The following is a 23,288-nucleotide window of genomic DNA, read 5'->3' as shown; positions in this document are numbered from 1 at the left end:
GCAATGTAGTAACCTGCCTTCCAAAGGAATTGCTGATGGATTAGACTGTTTGGACCAGACCAGGCAGAGATTTACTGGTGAGAAGTGATCTAACAGCCCCCACTTTGTCCTGAAAACTGCAAGGTGCAGTGCACGCTGGCTAATCCTGGACCATGCTGTGTATGTACAGCTGTGCCTCTGTCCCTACAACTGCTGAAATCCATGCACAAAAGAAAGGTCTGACCATGTCCCACCACCTCTGCCTTCGTGTGTCAATAATGAGGGAAGATGTAGAAAAACACAACATTTAGACTCATTGTATTGATGCTAAGGAATTAACTACTTGTGGTCACCCCCAGAACTCCTCTCCTGTTCTTTGAAAGCATTCAGCTAAGGTCTTATGAATTAGCTGAGAATGCATTTTTCAATTGGTACATGTTTTAAAGATAGGTTAGAACAAAAAAATACTATGGTGATATTTTTCATAGAGGATGTTGACTAAGAATGTAGTATTTCTCACCTCCCCCTTATTTTATGTTGCATTAAAATTATCTTTACTCTTCCTCAGGCAGTTGCTATGCCACACTCAAGACAGAGAGTCTGACAAGTGGGAAATGTCAACTTTTAAGATGATGTTAAGCTTTCTTGTTACATGCATTCTTTATGTAGTGGATTTGAGTTGCATATTGTTCCTAGGCCTTCAGCTCTCCTCAGAAAGTCCGCTGACTGGGCACAGTTGCTCACTTATTCTTGATGAAGAGTTGTTAACAGAGGAAAAAGCACTATGAGGGGGGCAAGTAGTGTCCACATGAATCATTAAAAATATTTTTACAATGAGGAGGATCAGATAGCACACATCATGTTTTTATTTATCTAGTGCCATGCTTTCCTGAAGTGGCAGGCTTCAGTCCCTACAGGAGCTGAAAATATATTGACAAGTCACACATTAAGGGATGTTGGCGGGGAAATGGTGGCTGCGGGGAAGCCACAGGTTGAAATAGGCAGCATGGAAGATGATTCTTCAGGCATGGACCAGCAACTCCTTTTAAACAGTCTGCGTTGGTTTACTGTATGCTACTGTTACTGTCATACCTCGTTTGGTGAGAGATGGGACATTTTTAAGTAACAAAGCAGCAGGTGAGGTTACTGTTTGATGGCTGGCAAGTAGGAAAGATTTGAGCGAGTGAGACTGTGGAACAGAGAGTATTCTCTGGCCACAGGGACTGGCCACTGTGTTAGGCCAAGGAGTTAGCAGAGGAACACAGCAAAGCCACAAGCCTTCCTGTCCAGGCACATCACAGAAGAAACAAAATCAGCAGTGGGAGGGCAACCTATAGGTGAGATCTCACGTACAAGGAGTTTTAAAAATGCCATCAAAGCCAGAGGAGAAAAGATGAAGCTTCCAGCACTTGGCAGCTAGCCAAAACAGTTGAGATTTTTTTCAATTGACATTAATTTCAATGCAATTAGTCTTGATGTTCTCTGCTCCGCATGAGAAGAGAATCATGGCCATGATGGGAAAAGAACAGAACACCACAATAATATATATGCAAGAACTGTAAAAAAATATAAAATCTCGCATGTTAAAACATATTAAAAACATAAAACATACTGCCTATGTTGCTATTATTATGTATTACTGTTTGAAATTTAATTCAGTCAGTGCTGCTCGTGCTATTTGTTTACTTTTTCTATTGATCTGTTTGGATGATGAATTTAGCCTACGTAATTTCACTTCCAAGTTTCCATGCGTTAGTGAGCTGCCACTTGTAAGTGTTTCAGTCCACCTCGTGCTTTACAGAATGACCTATGGTCAGCTCTGGCGCTGATGTAAAGGGGGTCTGACTCTAGTGATTTAGTCCATAAAGACGGTTTGAGCCTCCCCTGTCGTATATACCATTTTGAGGGTGATTTAAGCACTTCCGCAAATCATTGTGTAAGCTGGGACTCGGGGAAAGAATCAGAGCCATATTGCAATGTGGGCTGCAAAATCTCTGGTTAAACTAGGAAGAGTGAGACAGCACAGGCTACGGCTTTAAAAGGTCAGGATAAACATGCTTCCCTTCATATATAAGTACTATATTTGTTGAGAATGTTACTTGCTTTGCAGGCTCAACTTTCAGCCACACTGAGCTTCACCCCAGCTCACAGAAAAGACTATTTTCAGATGGGTTTGTGTGTCCAGGAATACTGGACCAAGCCTGACATCTGAACTTGTCTGATTTTTTTTTCCACTTTCATCTTCTTTTGCTCTGGTTAGACTGGGGTTGCGGCAAGTCCTCCTGATCCAGGACAAGTCCCTCTCCCTCCCACTGGGGAAGGTGAAGAGACAGACGTGGCAGGAGCCGGCTCCCGTGGGTCCCTCCAGACTGAAGATGTGCCACATCTACAAGGTTGGTCGGGGGACTTCTGGCAGCAGGAGGCAGCACCACCTTGGCTGTGCAGAGGAATTGAAGCAGCTCTGGAGTGGCTCAGGATTTTCAGAAGACTTGCCGAAAGCTACCTACAAACGTCCAGGTTTTCAAATCTTTCCCTCGGAGTACACCTACGCGGCAGCCAAAGCTGCTTGTGCAGGGTTACCTACCCTAAAATAAACAGAGCTAAGCCAGGAAAAAATAACATACAGTCACGACACTAGCCCAGAAGCCTGCATAAATACTTGAGCCCGTGCGATGCTCTGGGCTGCCAGGGCTACATGCACATCGGGGCGCCTCTAGGCAGCTGCAACCCAGGTTGGGTTGGCCTCCCAAGAGCAGGGATCTCCCAGTCTGGCATCACCCCGCGGATGTTCACATTGGCAACACCACATGAATAGCCCCTTCTCTTAGTCACGGATTTTGCACGTTTCTTTTCCCCGTCTGCGATGACATGGCACTTCTCTGGCAGCTACGCACTGCTTAGCTGAAAACCCCAATATTCTGGAAAGTATTTAATGTGTGTTAACCTCTCATAATGTGATTCAGCAGCTACAAATCAGGAGAGCCTGCCTCCCCTGGCCAGCCAGATATCACAGCCAGTGCTTCAAGAAGGCTGGACAGTGCAAGGCATCTTACTCTCTTGGGGTGGCAAGAGAGTTACTTAGAGAACATTCATTTTTAAAGGCTTCATCCAATCCAGGGATCTTTAACCTAGGTAGACCTGTATGTAGCCGGAGCCTGCAAGAGCTGTGATGTGTCCAGGTGTCGCTTATTATTTGATAAGAATGGTTGGACTCGATGATCTGGTGAGTCTTTTCCAACCTGGTGATTCTACGATTCTATGATTATGCACCTAAGGAGTAATTGGTGCAAAAAAAATGCGTTAACTCAGAGCCCATTCCTGAGCTGCTAAAAAGCTGCTGACCCCTCAGACGGACAGGGCTCAGGCTGGCACCCTGGATTACAATATTCCAGCGCCGTGGGACTGGGGCCACTGCCTGTCCTGCAATAAACCTATCCCAATTTCTCCCTGGAGTCCTCTCCACCCTGGCGTGAGCTGCTGGCCAGCCGGTGTCCCACGAAGCAGGGACAACGCGTGGAGGAGGAAAGGAGGGGAGGGAAGGACCTCCCCCCCCAGCCCATCCCCAGCTGTGCCCAGCCGCTCCTCCCCGGGCGCAGGTTCCCCCTGGGCGCCGGGCGCTGCGCGGGGCGGGGGTTGCGCGGGCGCAGCGCTGCGCGGGGCGGGCGTTGCGCGCTCCTGGCTCGCAGGAGGGGAGGGAGGGAGGAGGAGCGGGGCGGGAGCGGGCGAGCTGAGCCCAGCCGAGCCGCGCCGCTTGCGAACGAGCGGTGGCATAAGGGCTTGGGTTGGTGGCTGGGTGGTTTGGTTTTTTTTTTTTTCCTTTTTTTTTTTTTTTTTTGGAGTGGGGGGTGAGTCGCGTTGCTTTTATTTTCGGGGAAGGTGGTGACGGAGCGGGGAATCCGTCCCCACCTGCGCGGGTGCGGAGCGGGGCCGCGGGTGCAGTCGGAGATGCGCCCCGCACGCCGGGCGGTCGCGGCGCGGCGGCGCTGACACCGCTCAGCATGGACAGCTTCGACTTAGCTCTCCTCCAGGAGTGGGACCTGGACTCTCTGTGGTGAGTGGGACCTCTGCCTTGCCTCCCCCGTCCCCTCCCCGTGCCCGAGATGAGGAGGGGGGCAGGATCTTCACGGGGAGCGTTCGCTGAGCCGGGTGCAGTCGCTGGGGGGTGCAATAATTCGGGGCGGGTGTGCGCCCTCCTGGGGTGTACAGTGAATCGGGGGTGCGGTGATGTGCGTGTGCAATAAGGGGGGGGATGGGGTGTGCGGTGGCTCGGGGGGTGCGGGTCCATTAGCCAGAGAGGGTGCAGCATCCCGGGAGGTGTCTCCCTGGCCACTGGCTGGCCCGGGAGGGGCAGAGGATGGGGGGGCCCCTTCCATGCTGCCGGGAGGTGAGTGTGGTGTTTGTCTGTGTGTGTGGGGGGATCTCCTGCAATAACCCCCTCAATAACCCCCTGTGCGCCCCCTCCACTAGCACCCAGAGCTCCATCCCTCCCCTTTCAATCCCCACGCTCACCCCCCTCCCCCAGCCGCCTTTATTACCTCCGAACACCCTCACCCCTGCTCTTTCCTTGCCCCTTTCCCCCCCCTCCACATGCCCTTGACCCCCCTCCCTGCACACCCGGGTCCCTGCGGCGGCTGCGGGGCTGCCAGGGAGGAAGGGAGAACAATTTCTAGAAATGTCATTAGCAGCTGGAGGTGGGAAAGCGCTGCCCTCCCTCCCTCCCGTCCCGCATCGCCCTCCCGGAGCCGCTGCCAAGTCCTGGAGTTTGGCTGCGGGAGGCACAGAGCATCCCGGCGCGCATCCCTAGGATTACTTTATTTCCTTTTTTTTTTTTTTCTTGAAATCCCTTATCGGGGTGCCTTTTAACGCGTTAGGCGATCTGTATCTTCTGTCAGTAGGGTGCGCGTTCGGCGTTGCCGGCTTATCTCGTCGCTGGCAGGTGTCACAAAATAAGCTGGACCCGCCAGTCCCATTAGCCGAGCGGCTCCTGTGCGAAAGACCTCGGGATGATGGGAGCGGCTCGGGCTGCTGCGGAACCGCGAGGGCTGATAAATAGCTGCACTGATAACACCCAGCCTAATAAAACTTTTATATTGCTATGGGAACTTTAAAGAGCGCGTGTAACGCGAAATTAGTTACTACCCCATAAAAGTTTTTAATTACAGCGTTTCTGCCTGTGACACGAGTTAAGGTTATGTCCTCGTTTCAATTATAAATACCGATATTCAGTTTATATCCAAACCGTAACGTTTATCTCTGGCCCGATTTTAAGTTTTCAGCCCATATGCACGGTTTTACAATTAAATTACATGGTTTTCCTATTAAACAAGAGCAGGAGAAATGATGCTTTCACACATTTGAATGCTTTTCCCTTTCTCCTTGAACAAAGACAAACTTTGGGGGGAATTTTCTTTTTTTCCAGCAGAAGCATGCTATTTATTAGTCTGGTCTGCAAACTGGCTATTAGAATTAATATTGAATTTGTAAAGCTAACAATGTAATTCTGTAAAGCTAGGGCTTTAGGCTGTGTCTCGCATTTGCTCCTCTTTATATAATTTTTAGCATGCTTTTTGACTATTGTGGAGCCGCTTTCAAATGACTATGGTTGCCATAAAGCTCCTGTACAGGACAGAAAAGGCATCTACCATTTTCCAGCTAAATTATCTGCTTGAAAATGTTTGTATTTGTGTTTCATCGATCTTGTTTATTTGTTTTCCTCTATAGTTGGTGCAGTCAGAAGAGAGGTTCAACAGAGGGGGTTCAAATAGCATATTAAAAGCCATTATGCAGTGGCAGGCTTGCTTTCGATGCTAAATTCTCACCTCTGTTTAGGGGTTGAACCCACAAATGTTCAGAGCAGTGCCCAATGAGGGGCTTGCACCTACTTTAAATGGAGCTTATTGGGGGAGCAAGGGGTTTGCAGGTGTTTGCTGCTGCACATTTGTGTCCTTTTTGGGCACTAAGTTTTGCTGACCAGCTTTGGCTTGGAGTATTTGAGGTCACGGGCTGGAAGTTTATCATGAAGCAGCTGCTTTGCAAATGCTTCGGAATAGTAACTTTGAAAAGTAGTACAAGTAGTATTAAATAAAAACTTACTTTCCCTTAGAGAAAGCTTCCAAAGTCTATTGTGAAGGCCGGCAGTGCCTCGGTGCCGCAGTGGCTGTGGTGAAGGGCCCTATGTTGCTCCCCATCACAGGGCAGGGTGCACGTGTCGTGCTATCCTCTTGTTGTCCTGCTCGTCTGCTGCTCAGTGATGGGAAGGTTATGGAGATTCTCAAGAAACCTGCTTTGGATAAGGTACTAAACGGACAAAACCAAGGCTGGTATCTTCATTTTAAGCTCCGAAGGCTTGCCAGGCTGCCTTCAAAGGAGTGCAGTTGTTGCCAAGAAGGGAAATAAAATATACCACATAGATAGGAAGTACTTCATGGCAAAGAGCAACACTTAAGAGACTTAATTTTCTCTGCAGTGAGAATGAATATTGTCCTTTATTCTTTTGAATGTAGTCATAATGGCAATTTGCGCACTTAATTTATGACTGAAAATCTGCTTTTTGCAGTATTTGGTGAACGTTTTTCTTAAAAGTGAAGTAATTAAATATTAATATGCTGTTCTAAAGTGCTTTTTTTTAATTTGGTATGTTCTTGGAAAATCAAAAAGGGTTTCCAGATGAACAGCGGCATGCTAATCAATTCTCATTGATTGTTTCTTTTATACTATTAATGAATTTGCTCTCCAATTAATACGCGCTATGTCTTTGCTGTAGCATACAAAATCTAATAATATATCATTTCATGCCTGTATTTAACAGTAATTTAAATACAGTATTTAACTGGTAAACAGCAATGGGGGAATTTTGTAAGCTGTTTTCTACTAAACAGTAGTTCTTCCAGGTTGTATTGATGCCAATAACACTTCTGCTTCCCAGAAAACTACTATAATTCAAATAGTGAAAGCTGAGTACAAACTCAAATAGAAATTTTAAGAAAACATACCAACCCGTGGCATAAATAAAACTCGCGCCCATTTGGTAAGCTTTCTCTGAACATTTTGGGATGAGCAGTCCAACTTAACTCAAGGTGTTGTAACCACCACAGTTATCCCAAACAATTGACACTAACAACTTTGAACCGCAGCACCATCTCATTTTTTCTTTCTCCGTGCATTTTTTGGTAAGCTGTATGTGTAGTTTTACTTGTCAAGACTAGAGGATGTAGATTCTAGAGTGTCTTATAGCTTTGTATTTGTTTACAGTAGACAAAAAGAGATGGAAATTCTCCATTAGAGGTGGTTTATTTGCCTCTTTTACAGAAGAAAACATGGTATGCATGATGGAAAACAGGAAATGAGCAGAGCAGAGGACTTAATTGGAATCCTAAGACTAGTTCTGCATTATAGGCATTTGTGTTGTTATTTACCTTATTTAACAAATCTAGATAAAAAGTCAGCCAGGTCCTTAAGTCTTTGCTTGAGTTTAAGCACAGTGATAGCCCTGGTGAAGATCACTTAGTAACAGCTCTGCTCACATGCTTATGTGATATACGTGCATAGACTGTTTTCCCCATTCATCAAAAACAATTAGCAGATTTATTAAAGCACTTACTGTTTTGTACCAAACAAGAAAATAATTTTGAGTGTAAGATGATTGTTAGCCACAACCCCCCCGGTGTTTGTTTAGGTAAAAGTAACCAAGTGTGTAATTTGTTTATTTGGTACTTATCTGATACTTCTGGATATTTTGAGTTAGCATCAGTTTTGTAGGGGTTGGATAGTCCTGTAAAAAATGTATAGCTGTATAGCTTCCAAGTTGAGATCCATATCAAATGCCACAGTGTAAGGTGGCCCAGTGTGTTTTACAGACTATGTATTGAATTACCAGTTCATTTGCTATCTTTGGGTCTGTTCCTGCTCCATTTGAAGTCAATGAGAGTTTTGTTTGGAAGTTGCTATTAACAAAAAGTGGCCAGACATCCAGCAGTCTTATAAATGAACCTTTTGTATCTTCTTGATCCCAGGTTGTCTAGCTTTTAGTCACTACATTTTAAATTTGTGTCAGTCAAGATTTTTTCCTTATGTTGTGCAGTGTTTACTGGAGACAATTTTAGAAAGCTAATTCTACAAATGCTTCTTCAGTCACAGTAGAGTATCAAGATGTTTATTTTCAGACAACAGTAAGCAGCTACTTTGGGGAGAGGGGGCTAACTGCAGCCATTCTCTCAGTCGGGTAGGAGGCTGGACTGGCTTCCCCTTTTTACAGACAACACACAGCAATAATACCTCCCTCTCACAAAAAAAGTTACGTCACTGTCTTGTTTTTCCTCCTGTCTCCTTTATGGCCTATAACTTATTGTCCCTTGTTTCTTTCCTTTTAGCTCTTGGACTCTTTCTACTAGTAGTACTTGAAATCCTATTTGCCGCCTCCTTACTTCTATCTTTGTGGTGTTTCCCATTTTGCGTTCGTCCCAGTGTCAACTCACAGTTACTGCCTTCCCCTCATTGAGATCCCATCTAAAATTTGCTCTTTCTGTGATGATTATAAGTTGCAAGCAAACAATATCACAAGTAATAACTATGAACTATTCCCTTTTCCCGCTCTCACAGCATGTTCTCTGTTCCTGATGCCTGTTTTTAGGTTGGAAGCCCTTTGGGTCGGGAATTACTTCCATTGCTTGAGATTTTTTTCTTACAGCAGTGAACACATTGTCTGTGCTAAACATAAATAATAAAAGCAAGCTTTTCGCGGTCCTTATACCTTATAAACATCAGCTTAATAATAATATTTTAAAACTATATGTGCCATGCCATGTGATTGCTAATTTGTTGGATGTAAGATACCACATCCTGCTCATTTGGTTTAAGTCTCCACTGAGTGCAGAAGCTTTGCTGAGTTTATACCAAATGAGGATCTGGTCCATCATCTGTGATTTGCAGTACTCAGTTACTTTTTTTTATTTTAAGAATAATTTTTTTAAACTTCTGTTTAGTTTTTGTCTGATAAATGAAATTTTGATACACTAGTAGGACAATAAATGCACTTTAATCTCTCCCTTGAGGACTGTTTGAGCACCCACGCCCAATTGTGTGATGCAGGAGAAGAACAGCCAGCTCCACTGGGAATGTTTTCCATTGGAAGTCAGGCCAGAAACCTGGCTAGGTTATTGGATCAGGGTTTGGAAGAGGGTGTGAGGTACAAGTGGAGTTTTCTGATCAATGTGAATATTTTGAGAAAATTACCAGGTCTCTTAAAACAAGTGGAAAAGAAATACAGGCCATTAAGCCCATATTGAAAATAATATTGGCTATGGGAGCATCTTGTCATCCATATATTAAGAATAACATCATAGTCAACGCCACAACACTCTCATCAGAGAAAGCAACTGTTTAATTGAGAGGGTTTTTTAATCTCATATAGCAAATTAATCCATTTGCATCGTGTTTATGACTAGGAAACAACAAAGCATGGATAAAAGGAGTGCCAGCAATTATTCAGAGCATATGTTTGGAGAAACCTTAAACTCTGATTATAACTTTATTAACAATAGCAGTAATAAAGTAAAATCAAGAGAAATGAAGAAAAACTGATATGTACAGCTAGAAAGCACAGTTATGTTTTGTGTCAGATACTGTCTCATCCAACAGACTCATCAAGTTACTTTGAAGTAACATCCTCACAAGATGAGATTTCAAAACCACAGTATTTTCTCGGAAAACCAGGTAAAATTTCTTTGTATATGGGCTAGTTAGCTGTAAGGCTAATTCCAGTGGAAACCCACAAGTTCCTTGTGAAACACTGAAAGCAGGAAAAGAGAAAACTGTTACCAAGCTTCCTTGGTTTTGAACAAAACTATCTCTTCATAAACCATGCCCTGCTGGGGAATTACCATTTCAGTGCTGCTGCCAGAGGCTGGATTCGCTGACTGGCTGCTCCCAGGGACTCCACTGGTCCCCACTCATCCCGAACCCACTATGTTTGCATCATTAACAGTGGGGCCACTCACTGGTCTTCTGTCTCTTAAAATAAATTCTGAGACACCAGTTACGCTTGCTGGTGCTGCCTAAGGCCCCAGGAGAGCCAAAATGGACACTTACAGTTTAATACTCAGGTAGCAATCTATATAATTTATGAATTATTTATGGTAACTATGAATTTATATTTAGGAGAAAGAGTGAATGAACTGTAGCAACAGTTAAATGAACATGATGGCAATTATTAATATTCTGTGCTAAGCGTTTTCTATGTCTTTTCAAATGTAGGAGTGCATAATATAGCTACTTGTTTTCCTCTCTTACAGCTTGTTATCTCAGCTTTGCCAATACCTCCAGCTAATAAAAAGTATGTGTTAGTAACTTAAGTTGACTGTGTTTTATCCTCTTAGGAAGATGTTAACCTGCATGCATGTACCAAGGACCTGGATACAGGTGTATCTTGGGAAATATGACAGTAGGAATGCAATTTAAATTTATCCTCAGAGATCCTTTATGTATTTTTTAAAAAATAAATTAGTTCCAATGCAGCAGTGGTGGTCTCAGCAGTCAGGAAACACTTAAAATCATGCAGAAGGGACAGAAATCTTTGCTAAGAAGCTTTTTGTTGCTATGTGCTGTTTCTCAATAAACATCACCCGCAACTGTAAGTGCTTAAAACTAGAAACAAGAGCGTTGGATCTGACAAAGCCGCACAACATCTTAATGTAACCCAGTCTTTCTGTGTGGTTGTTTTCACATGTTTCAGGCCAAAGTCCTTTGTGGCCCAGCCTGCTTTGACTGAATGACAGGAGTGGACAAATAGAGGATAAGATGGTATCTTTATACACTGCGTATGTTTTGATTGCTTTGAGCTGTGATCACTTCTGACTGCATGTATCACTTTTGAAATCCATTAGAGGAAAACTGGTGGCCTTCCTGGTCTGTGCGTTGCTGTGATGGTGCAGTCCAGGTGCCAGGGTATTATGATGACCTGTGGTGGTATGAAAAATGCAAATACAACAGACAGATGGATCAGGAGGAAAAAGCATTGATGAAATGTGCACTCACAGAGTTCAGTGTCGGAAGCCGTCCCAGCAGCAGTCTTTCCTACCATCCATCTCCTTGCTTTGTTTGCTTTGGTCACTGTGAAGGCTTTGCGGAGCTCATTCTGATGTACAGGTGCTGGTAGATATCGTAGTCCTCCTCTGTAGGGGTTTAGCTTTTGTTCTGGCATTGCCAAGCAGTGTCTACCTCCTAGCAGTGCACTAAGAGACAGCTGATTCTTTCTGTCATTGACCACTTCTAATTGACCAGCAAGGTTCATCTCTCAGGTCTGTCGATTTTTTGAGGGAATGACCTGATTTAAATGTTTTTGTGCTCCTTTGGCTTAGAACAGCAAGTGCAGTAGGTAGTTGAACCTTAGTGCAGAAAAAAAATGAACAGTGTTTGTTGACAGAAATACTCTTGAGAAGATAATTATATTGACAGACACTTTTTTACATTTTTTGTTTCTGAAGTAGTCAGGGAGGAAACCTGTCATGTCATCAACTGTTTTTAAAGGACAAAGTAAGAATAAAAGCTAAATGTTCATTTCTTCATTTGTGTTTGGCAAGGACAGTGTAACATTTTTCTGTAGGATGATGACCTTGAGTTAACTAAATGTCACCACTTTAGAGAGTAAATTAATGTTACAATGTGCTTTGTTTGTAGTCAGGCCTGAAGACTGTCAGGAATTTCTTAGTACAAAAGGTGATTGTGTGCTAGTCCATTTACTCAGGCTTCCTGCAAGAAAACCACCATGATCCCAACTTATCTGAATTAGTATCCCCAGGTTGTCTTGCATGCTTGGGTATAACACCGTGTTTGCAGCTAGGTTGTGGATCTATACCCCTCCCACCATGTAGGTAGGTTCAAAAAGGCCACAGGACCGTGCATTTCTCTGAGGTTGTTGAGTCAGATTGCTGCTCTTTCAGATAAATGAACCTTTTCCTAAGATGGAGTAGATACCTTCAAAATCCAGTCATGCTCTTCATAAATGTGGCAAGGGTTTTGAGTCTGAGTTTTTTGTCAATGACAATTAAAATCTGTGCCAAACCCATAAGCATTGGTAGGAAAAATATGTACATTTTCCCAATATATGTGGCTTAGCTTATCCCTGGCCATTCAGTACAGTTGATTCTGCAACATCTGAGGTAAAATGGCCTTGAGATAACCCCAAAAAAGGAAAGCACAGATGAATGTTGTTGTTTTAGGACCTGCACTGGCTTTTGTAGATCCAAGCAAAGTATCTCCTTATGACACTCTTCAAGGCTTCACATTACGCAAGAACTCACTAGCTTGGGTGTACGGCCACACAAACATGATTACGTACGATGTAATAGAAAGGCAGCCTTTTTTTCTGTTGTTCCTAGAAATATGTAAGTATCAATATCTTGAACTAATTATGGCTGATGTAAAGCACATTTAAGGAAACCCATTAGTGGAGAATTAGAATTAGAGCAGATTAGCTATTCTTTAATGGCCTTGACTGTAGATCTTTTGGTGCCTTGGTAGCTTTCCTAATGCTCTTTGCTCATCTGTCTTGACTAAATGTCTGAGAAGCTTCTTTCAAGTCACAGTCTGGTTGTAATGTGAAAAAAATCATTGTTTTCAGCTGAAAAAATTATTATCTGGAAAAGTAAACTCTACTGAGTTCTGTACTGTATTTGTTGTTCAGATTTAGAGCATTATTTTACTGCTCAATGTGACTGTATAACAGAAAGAGCAATCTCTAATATGCTTGCTTGGAGCTATTAATTATTTACTTTCTTGAAATACAGATCATAGACAATTCTACATGACTTCCCTTCTTACAGACTTTCTTGTCTCTCTCTTTATTTTTGTGTGCTTTGCAAATGCCTGTAAATTCATTTTCACTGAGAGGGGAAATAAGTAATTTAGACTATTGCAGTTGTTTCATAATTAATTAATTTCAATTTAAAACAATCAAGTAGAGCCTGTCCATTGTTCTGTGCGCTTTTCTGAGGCATGAAGATTCACAATATTGAAATAAGTTCCAGATGGAAGTGCATACTTTATAATAAGAGAAAAAATTCTGGTTTTGTCAAAAACCTGAAGAGTCTTGCTAGATCAAAACAGAAAGTATAATGCCTAAGCACATTTTTCAAGTTTTAAGCAATTTAAGAATTACTTAAAAGAACAAATTTGAATCATTATATAGGGCATTAACTTATAAACAGAATTATAGAGTGAGAGAAACAGTGATGCAGGACTGTTTATTAATTTGTTCCCTCAAATACTCCTGGCATCTGTTAAAATTTAACAAGACTTAGCAGTTTCCCATTTTTGGCACTTGGTTTTCTATGATAAAGAAAAATATTTGCAATGATGAACCATCTTTTTGCTAATAATGAATAAATAACACATTCTCCTGAGGAAAAAATTATGATAGTATGAAAAATATTGAGCAGAAGGAAAGATGATCAAAATGATACACTGGGAAATCCTGTATATTCCTATACTTCAATAAATGTAAGGGTTTGCAGGAGAACTTTTGACGTGGCAGTTTGCAGTAAGAATAAAAAGTCTTTTCTGAACACGAAAGACACTTATGTAAGAGGTTTATATTATGTAAATGCTACTGTTATTGGTGATAGCCCATTATAAAGGAACACTTTATAGTCAGAAAAGCATTTGCAAATAATGGGATAGATGCTGCAATCTCTAGTCCTGACTTGGACAACTTTCTCTTTGAAGTCAATGGAAGTTCTGCTTGAATAAAGGTGGAAGGAATTAGCCCATTCATTATTATCTGAATTACATCAAGAGCTGACTGCTAAACAATAAAATCATGATTCATAACATAACAGCTTCACTTAATTCTTTTGTAGTCTTAATATATCTCATTATATGGTACTTCTGTTCTTTCCTCTCTGTGCAGTATTCAAATTAATAACAACCACCTTTACATAACTGATGGTTAGACATGTTTTGCTGCCTTAGCAAGATCAAAGGTTTTTATATACTCTTTTTGGATAGATACCAAGAATAGGGTGATCAATCTCTTCTGTAACCATTAAGCACAGTGTAAATATCTCAGGGTACCCAATTAGACACAAGTGGTTTGCCAGATGCTGAGAGCATCACCAGTTGTCAAGAGCTTCCCAAGGCCGTGGGACAGTCCAGAATTTATTAGGGATTAGTGGTGGTCTGAATTGTCACTCCAGTGATTTGTGCTCATTCAGCTGTGCCCTGCTGTAAGCAGCCGGCATGATATGTGGAGACAAGGTTGAAGCGACAGATACTTTGCTCTCCTCAGGCACCTCTGCATGGGCAGGAGGCAGGGATGGACACTGTTGTTCCAGTTCCTCTTCTGTGACCAGAGTGATATGGGAGTTATAGTGAGAGAGATAGCAAAATTAGAAGGGCATAAGAGAAGGAGACTAAAGAGAATAGCCCAAGAAAAGGTCCTCCCCCTAAAGGTTTGAATATGAAACTGGAGTTAACCCCTCACCAGGAAGCCATCTGCAGCCTTCAGGCTTTAAGAATTCTTTTTATCTAGAGATGTAATTGAAACAAGATGTGTAACAGCTGCAAGATGTCAGGTTTGTCAAAGTAACTAAAAAAATGAGTTCTGTGACACACTAGCACATAGCAAAGTAACCTATAGCTAAAAAAAAAAAAAGGAATAAATTATCATATGGGTTAAAAAGAGAAAGGGAAATAGTTGAATAATGAAAGTTGCAGTGAAGTCTGGAGTATGAATAATTTGAAATTAAACTACAATGAAGGTTTCCCAGAAGAGGAAACATCCTAACTCAGCACTTTCTTTTCAAGAACCTCAAAAAGAACAATGAAGTGATTTTGAGCGTGCTTATGAGGACTCTTCCTAAGCATGAGTGATAACACAGGGATACCCGAAGGCGTTATTTGAAAATTTGGTGAGTGAATTTCCGTAATTCTCAGGGCAAGAGAGTTAGCCTTGTTGAAATAACTTTTGGTAATAACTTTTCGTAATGATGAGGCTAGGCCATGAAGGGCCTTCATGGTGAGGAAAGTGGGAACAAATGAATACCTGTAAAGAAAAGGGGCTTAGAGTCAGAGCATCCTGAAATGCTGTTTGCTGCGGCATCTCAGATGCAGCTTGCTCTCATCTATGAAGTCCAGTTGTGCACACTGAGGTATGTGAAGCAGCAGAAAAATGCCCGAAGGTTTCAGCAGAGGTGTAATCTACACCTCAGTCAGTAATACATTGTAGTTTAGAGCTACCATAACCTGAACATATTAAAGTTCTACAGGTTCCCTGGTGTAGGATGGTGTATCTCAGTGCCAGGAAGTTATTTGTGGGAAGGTTGGAGCCTGAGGTCGTACGAGATCGAAGGCAGTGAGTGCACTTGAGCAGTCCCCGTGACCTGACACAAAGAAATGCAGATTCCATGCGCACAGTACTGGAAATTGGAGGATTACCTAAAATAACTGCTGCAGAAACAGGTTGAAAGTAACAGGTTCAGCTGCAGGAATGGCAGGGAAGCCAGGTGCTTGTGGAAACACAAGGCATTGTTCTGGAGCAGGATCAAGAGGGATGGTGTCTTGGAGTATGGGAGCACTTCCTGGGGCCGTACCCAGAGATGCAGGTAACTTCTTTCTTGCCTGGGAGTCCTTCCATAATGAGTGAGGAGAGAGATGCCTCAGGATTCAGCATACTGAAATGCTCGTAACTATTGGGTATTCTTCAAGGCACTCCAGCATTTCATCAGAATACATATGGCACCAATGGTAACTAATTAAAACCACCTATTACAGTACTGCCATGTACTACTCCAGTACTGCTGCCTCAGATCAGAGCAAGTCTTAGAGCCCGCTCCTGGATACCAGTCAAATATGCCCTAATTCCCACTTTCAGAAATTACTTGGAAACATAGCTCTCATTGAAAGCCTTAAAGAAAACTGAATTTTGATTTTTTGAACAAATGTGTAACTCAAGTGTTTTCCTTTCCTCAACTCATGTTCACATGCAAAACCAACTAATAAAATTTCAGTGGTGCTTATACAGTGGTGCTTATAATTTGGTTGGCGGAAGAAAAGTCATCTGTTAAAGCTAAAGTCATCATAACTCATGAGGTGCTAATATTTGGCTGGAGAAGTGGGCTTGTGAGAACCTCATGAGATTCAACAAGGCCAAGTGCAAGCTCCTACACCTGGGTTGGGGCAATCCCTATTTTCAGTACATGGTGGGGGATGATGTGATTGAGAGCTGCCCAGCAGAGAAGGACTTGGGGGTGCTGATGGATGAGAAGCTCAACATGAGCTGGCAATGTGCGCCACAGCCCAGAAGGCCAATGGTATCCTGGGCTGCATCCAGATAAGCATGGCCAGCAGGTGGAGGGAGGTGATTCTGCCCCTCTATTCCTCTCTTGTGAGACCTCACCTGGAGTGCTGTGTCCAGTTCTGGAATCCTCAACATAAGAAGGATATGGAGCTGTTGGGACGGGTACAGAGGAGGCTACAAAGATGATCTGAGGGCTGGAGCACCTTCATTGTGAGGACAGGCTGGGAGAGTTGGGCTTGTTCAGTCTGGAGAAGAGAAGGCTCCGAGGAGATCTTATAATGACTTTCTAGTACCTGAAAGGAGCCTATAAGAAAGCTAGAGGAGGACTATTCATAAAGGCTTGTGGTGATGGGACAAGTGGGAGTGGGTATAAACTGGAGAGGGGCAGATTTAGGCTAGACATTAGGAAGAATTTCTTCACCATGAGAGTGGTGAGACACTGGAACAGGTTGCCAAGGGAAGTTGTGGATGCCCCATCCCTGGAGGTGTTCAAGGCCAGGTTGGACGGGGCCTTGGGCAGCCTGGGCTGGTGGGAGGTGTCCCTGCCTATGGCAGGAGGGTTGGAACTAGGTGATCTTTAAGGTCACTTCCAACCCTAACTGTTCTATGATTCTATATATCTGCTGTGTTAGAGAAACAGCTTAGACCTATTGAAATGCTTCTAGTTCACTCTTATCTCCTCACAGTTCCCTCTTGAGGACTGAAAAGCGTAAACAAGTTTTCTCACACTATATTCTTAAGAGTAGCTGCATTTACTTTATCCCAGAAGTCTGTCTCCGCCTGCAGAGAAGTGAAGAACCAAAGCGAATCCAGAAGTTTGAGTATGGTTCCCATTTTTCCTCCTAGGAAGTCTCGGGAGAAAAGATGATTGTGTTCACTCGCAGATGTCCCATGAACGTGCAGTAAATCCAATGGGTTCTGAACATGTTGCTGGCCTTGCTGCACCTGGTAATAAACTGTGGCAATAAATCAGGTGATCTGCACATACATAATAAATCTGATGCATCTGAATGCAGATGTACAGGATGGACATGCTGTGCACAAACTGGCCATTTTCCAGGTCTTCTGGATGTCAGGCTTCCACCGTGACTGACTTGCCTGGGAGGCCTGGCAAAGCTGCTGACTTGCTCTTTTTGTGTCAGCATTGCCAGGACACGTCCAGGGGGATTGGGTCATATAGTAGACTAAAGCTTGAGCATTGTTTTTCAATGTGCTTGTACTCATGCAAGCCATGATACCACCCTGAAAATATAAACAACCCCACTCCCTTAGAGGTGCACTTTCTGTGAACCTAGGCATTTTTGGCAAATTATACCTCAGACTTTTATAAGCTCAAATATATTCTCCATTTTCTTTGCAGGAAAGTTTTGTGTATACCAGGTGAGTGCTCTTACCACTTCAGTGCATCAGTGTCCTGAGTATCTTCTCAGTTTGCACCAAAAGCTTATTTTTGTAGGAGAGTTTTAGCTTTAGAGCTGTGAATACATGAAGACCTTCCTGAGGGTGCTAGAGGTCTGGGTGTCTCAGGTGGGGAGAGACTGGATCCTGATAGTCCCTTGCTGTGATTGCATATTCACCTCCCACCCATGAGGATGTTCGAAAGTGGTGAACTTCAGACCACAGTGGAGATACTAAAATGGGCCAAGGGTTGCTCTCTGCCCTGCAGGCCAAATGGCTTGGCACAAAGTATCTCCACGTGGTGGAAAACAGGGGGGCCATATGTAAGCTGCCTGTGGGAAGTGCTTCTCACCACTTGGCTATCAGAAATGCTAAGTCTAGTTTTGGATTTTTTTTTTTATCTAAGTGGGAGCAGGAACAAACCCCACTAAGAAATGGTAGCAGAAGATTGCAACTCTGGCTGGATCAGTGCTTCTTATATGGCCACCTCTGCATTCATTTAAGAGGAAAAGGACCTCAGCCCTGTAAGACTGGGTGACTGATTATATAAAAATGAAAACATTTACTTTCTTTGGCAAATGAGCTTTCTTTACCGTCATGATATGGGCTGCATAGAAATGAAGCTGGGGACTTTACTGGATTGTAAATTATTGCACTTGTGTTTAAATAAGGAGTATCTTCAGAGCAAAGATTCTAGCATGATTTCAATAAAACAGAAAATGTTTGAGATATTACAAGACTCTGTCAAGTTAATAGACACACATCTCCCTAGGACTTTTTCATAGTGGTTTTCTGTGCCAAATCAGGACACTGCCTTTAAGCTAATTAGCAATTCTGAGCAAAATTGGAGAGAATTTGTGTTTTTCTTCAGCTGGGCAACATGCTTATCAAGTCAGCTACCTCCAGTTTGATACAGCAGGCTGCCAACAGACTTGTCACAATTTATGAAGAAGGTTTGTGGTAGAGATGGAAAGTATAATGAAAACCACATCCACCAATTAAACACCTACATTTCCTTTTAGAGTCCAAACAATGGATGGCTTTCCTTTTGCAAAAGAGATTTCTCAAATCAAAGCAACTCATAGAAGAAATATAAATTAGGAAGGAAGCTTTGAAAATATCTTTAATGAGCGTCTGGCACAATGACATAGTGAGGCATGACACATCCATGAATATGATCTACTTGCAAAGATTCGGCTCTCAGCAATCATGCAAAAGTAATACAATCAAATATGGGACACGTTCAGGTCAAGTTTTAGTACATGTAATATCAGTCTTTTCCTAATGGGTAAAGAATACACCTGATGCTTTTCTTAGTAGGTGATGCAAGGTTCTAACACCCGAAAATTAGCATCAGTCATATTTTTACTCAAGTGAACAGAAACTGACCTTCTCTTAATAGAAAGAGCAAGGCATAGAAAAGAATCTTTGAAAATAACTGTGGATTTGTTAAGCAGAAATCAGAGGACGAGGTAGAGCCTGGATATGACACATTCAGCAGTATTGCAGCTGGAGAGGTAGCAACAGGAGTTTGGGGAGCTATTTTCTCTGAAGAAAATCGCTGGTATCAAAACATTTCTTTCCAAGGACACAGAAGAACAGAACAGACGCTTCAGAGAAAGGGTGTCAAAATTAATTTTACATAATTTTACTGACAACACTCAATTACCATACAGTTGATACGGGCCAGATGTATTGAAAAACAATCTGAAAATACACTGGGTGATGATAAAAACCAATATTATTATTATTAACACTAGAGTTGTATTTACCTCAAGTGACACTCAGTGATATTTGGCACCAGTTACACTGAACATTGCGTCAGTAGGTCTGTAAGCAGTTCAGCTGTGTTTGTAGAGAACAACATCTGTGTTCATCGACTTTGTCCTGTGATTTTTTCAGAAGGAAAGACTATTCTGGGCTCAGCATCATGCAAGTCCAGCTATGCTTCTCTTCTGTCAAAGCCAAAGGGCTGCATGGTGCTATACATGAAGCCCTGCGTTGGTCCTTGTTGGCTTGGGGATCTCTGGCCCACTATGCTATGTACACATGCCCAAAGCTTCCCGGAGGATGTGGGCCAGATGAACCTTTTTTTTTTGTGAGTGTGGACACCTGACAGGCATAGAAGGAAAAGGGTGGAACCAAGCTTCTCTGTGAGACTATTTTCTAAACATGATAGAAAGTCAGTAGATTGCTCATTGTACAGTTCTTCATACAGTGATGCATCTAACCCTGAAGCCTATAATCTAAGGTGTGTGTGATTATGGAGAAAGTCATTCAGTTAAGGCAAGAGAGATAATTTTATTACTTATGGAGAGTATAAACTAAAGGAGCACAGAATAATCTTAGGTCTCCAGTGTGAAGAAAAAACAAGCAGCTCTGGAAGTTCGAAGTACAGCAAGTAATCCACAAAGGGTGCTTGTTAGCAGGCTGAAGACATACATAGGTTGCAAGTTGGATGTGGTACTAATGTACTAGCTGCCTATCTGTCTGAACCACTAAAAGTCACTTTCATTCTATAGGTCATTTAATATGCCTAATGATGCCACATCAGCCAGAAATTCCCCTGAGTTATTTGGAGACTGGATTTTGATTTTTTTTTCATTGAACCAAGAAGTGCAAGCTTATGCGAGGAGGTATTTTATCTAGTTGTGTGTCACCAAAGCAGATCATTTCTTCAGTCTTTACAGCTCTTAAGCAGGGTGCAACATAGTAATTTATGATTTAGGCAGAATTAACACAACAAAGTCCATGACCCAGAAACCCCACGCAAACCAACTAGACATCCAAGATGGCCTGTCTTCTTGCAGAAACCCAGCTAGACACCCAAGATGCTTTGTCTTCTCGCAGAAACACTCTTAGACATGTCTCCAGCTTTCCTAGTGCACATGCCTACAGCCTCTTCTGGGATTAGCAGGCTTGCTAGCCCAGTCTGGAGAACTGGTTGTCTGGGGCTGGAGAAGTCCAGAATACGCTGTGGTCATACACAATGTGTACTGCTTGCATGTCACACATTATGCAACTTTGGGATAATGGCACTCAGGGAGGTGAGGGCTGAAACTCAAGACTCCCCTTTTCTAGCTGAATGTTTCAGCCACTTTCTGGTCCCATGATTCATTTCCAGATCTATACTGGGGTCAGTCTCCAGGAAGGATGGTGAAGGGTTTGTCACCCAGAAAAGCCTTTGACCTAATAAGTACTATAAGCTCTTCCTTGAGGTTGAATCCATGCTGGGGAGATACTCAGATTTGGGCTTCCTATTTCTTTATGCTGGTATTTTAACCACTAGGATGTTACCAGAACAGTGTGTTTGGCTGTGCCCTTTGCTTTTCTTTTCAAAGGTGTGCCCCTATTGTCTGACCTAAATGCCCAAGAGGGCATGTGGATGGGAGTAAAGCCACGAGTCCTGTTTTCACCACGGAGTCTGATCACAGCAAAACCCATATTTTTGACATTTTCCTTTGACAGACACAGGATTTGGCTCCTAGTGTAGCCTTTGGTTATTGAGAAACTGGTTGTTGGGTGCTGGTTTCTCCCTATCCTCAGTATGGGGAGCTTTGGCATGCAATGTAGCACTATGAGATCCATTTTGGGAGCAGCGTTCCTAACTCTACACCCAGCTGTAGAGTTCATCCCTGTACTCAAATGTTTTAGAGGAAGTTTTAGATCTTAATGTCATTACATTTCTTAAATTCAATGTTATCCTACCAGATTAACTCAAGCCAGCTGCTTCTTTCTAGTAAGGATTGATAAACATTATTTCAGAGGAGACAGGAGCATTTGTCCTATCTTTTAGTTTTTCAGAGAAAGCATGTTTGCCTGGAAAATAAACCCAGTTTTGTTGTTAATGCCAAGATGGTCTAAAAAGACAGAAGATAATTCTTATCTAATCTCATCTATTTAGAGTATTGCTGGAGAGCCCATTACTGGTGTCTGAGTGACAAATGAAGGTCTGGATTGCACCTGCCAGGTATGTGCCTAGGGAAAAGGCATGTGCAGTGCATAAGGGTAAGGGCATGTCCTCATGCTCTCATGCAGGAACTATCCTCTTCTCAGTATTTTCTGGTGACACTTATAATAATTCCCAGCAGAAAGCTGGTCAGATTTCTAAAAAGAATACTAATAACTATGGGATTGCCTATATGTGAGCAAGCAAAAGACAGGAGGATGTAAACTGAGTAGCCTGCTGTACGGTCTGCAGGGTGCTGGCATTGGTATGTGGAAAATTACACACATATGTGCAGGTATTTAACAAAAATTGCTTATATAGAGTTAAAATATAGCTAATGTAATGCCCATATCAATTTCTTATAAGAATGAGAAGTACCATTATATGGTAAAGCAGTCCAAATTTGTGGGTTTTATCCACATTTGAAGATAGCCTTTATCTGTAATTGGCAGCTTCTGTCATATTCCTCAGCCTGGTGCAGACATGAGCAGGATGCACAGATTTCAGTGTTAGCAGTAGCAGACGATTTCCTTCCAGAAAGAAGATGGGGACAAATAAGTGTCCTGTTCTATTCCTGTCAGCAAGAACATCTCTATTTGTTCCTGCTGCAGTTGCTTGTTGCTCAGGGCCACTCACACCAAACAACACTGAGCAGACAGTATGAGGTTTCACACCTAAGACTTCATCTATTCTTCTGCAGCTACCTCTGGGCTGTTGCAGTAAAGTCTCTTGCTGTTCTACCTTTCTGCTCCTTCTATCAGTCTTTTACATAACTCTGTCAGCCACAAAGAGCTCGGTCTAGGTCTAGGACTAGGTTGTGCTGATGAGGTCTGCCTATAGGAGAAAAGGAGGATGCAGTGTACAGGATTCCTTCTGTGTGACAGAGAGTGGAAAAAAGATAGTGGTAAGTAAAGGTTGCTGAAGGCCAGACCACCACGTAACTGGCTCTGAGAGAGTGGCAACCTGCCCTCCTTAAGGGAGATGTTGACAGCTACTCACAGCAGAAGAGGTCAGCTCCTCTCCTGCTTCCCCTGACCATGCTGGAATGGCATGATTACAGAAAGGTGTTTATTCAGAAGGAGAAAGAAAAAAGGCTCCTCACGCCCTTCAGGATTCTGGCAAGCATCACTCGTCTGACAACCAGAGAAAATGGGGGAGTGAAGGGGGCTTCAGATGTTACACCTCATCTCTCTTCACCTCAGCCTTAAGAAGGGGAGGAGAGTGGCTGCCTGCAGGAGCTTAGTCCACCCTTATGTCCCTCAGCTATATGGCCCCAGCAAAACCAAGACTTTCACAAGGGTGGCTAGAGCTCAGTGGAGAATCTTGCCTGTTAATGCTGTGCTGCAGTGTGCCTCTCACCTCCCACGCCCAATATTCAGCATTTTCTCATCAGTGAGAAGCAGACAGGGAACTGGGCAGCAGCAGAGCTTTGTCCTGGAGCTTTGTGTGGTCAGAGGGCATCTTAGTGCAGAGACCTTTTTTTGCTGGTTGTGTCTGGTCTCTCTGAGTACAATGTGAAACAAGCAAACTGGGTGTGAGCATGTATCTTCCCTAGACCCTAGCCTGCACTCACTGATACCAGTTATTTTTGGAACCGGGTGCAGTGCAACTTGTATACATTAGCAAAATCAAGTCCTTATGCTGTTCAGGAAAATTTGGCTCTGAATTGTA

At 42.9% G+C, this 23,288-nt stretch overlaps 2 protein-coding genes across 2 annotated transcripts in view; one reads left to right on the top strand and one right to left on the bottom strand.

Moving 5' to 3' along the window:
* Nucleotides 1–23,288, bottom strand: part of RPL31 (ribosomal protein L31) — a 492,543-nt gene that overhangs the window by 435,994 nt on the left and 33,261 nt on the right. The gene's annotated exons all lie outside the window — the stretch shown is intronic.
* Nucleotides 3,978–23,288, top strand: part of AFF3 (ALF transcription elongation factor 3) — a 328,515-nt gene continuing 309,204 nt past the window's right edge. The window contains exon 1 of the mRNA XM_069855424.1: nucleotides 3,978–4,030. Within this exon, the coding sequence (XP_069711525.1) occupies nucleotides 3,978–4,030 (53 nt within the window). The remainder of the gene's footprint in view (nucleotides 4,031–23,288) is intronic.

The sequence above is a fragment of the Phaenicophaeus curvirostris genome, chromosome 1, assembly GCF_032191515.1.
Source record: "Phaenicophaeus curvirostris isolate KB17595 chromosome 1, BPBGC_Pcur_1.0, whole genome shotgun sequence".
Lineage (NCBI taxonomy): Eukaryota > Metazoa > Chordata > Aves > Cuculiformes > Cuculidae > Phaenicophaeus > Phaenicophaeus curvirostris.
The sequence above is the reverse complement of the archived record's forward strand: the minus strand, read 5'-3'. Positions and strand labels throughout refer to the sequence as shown.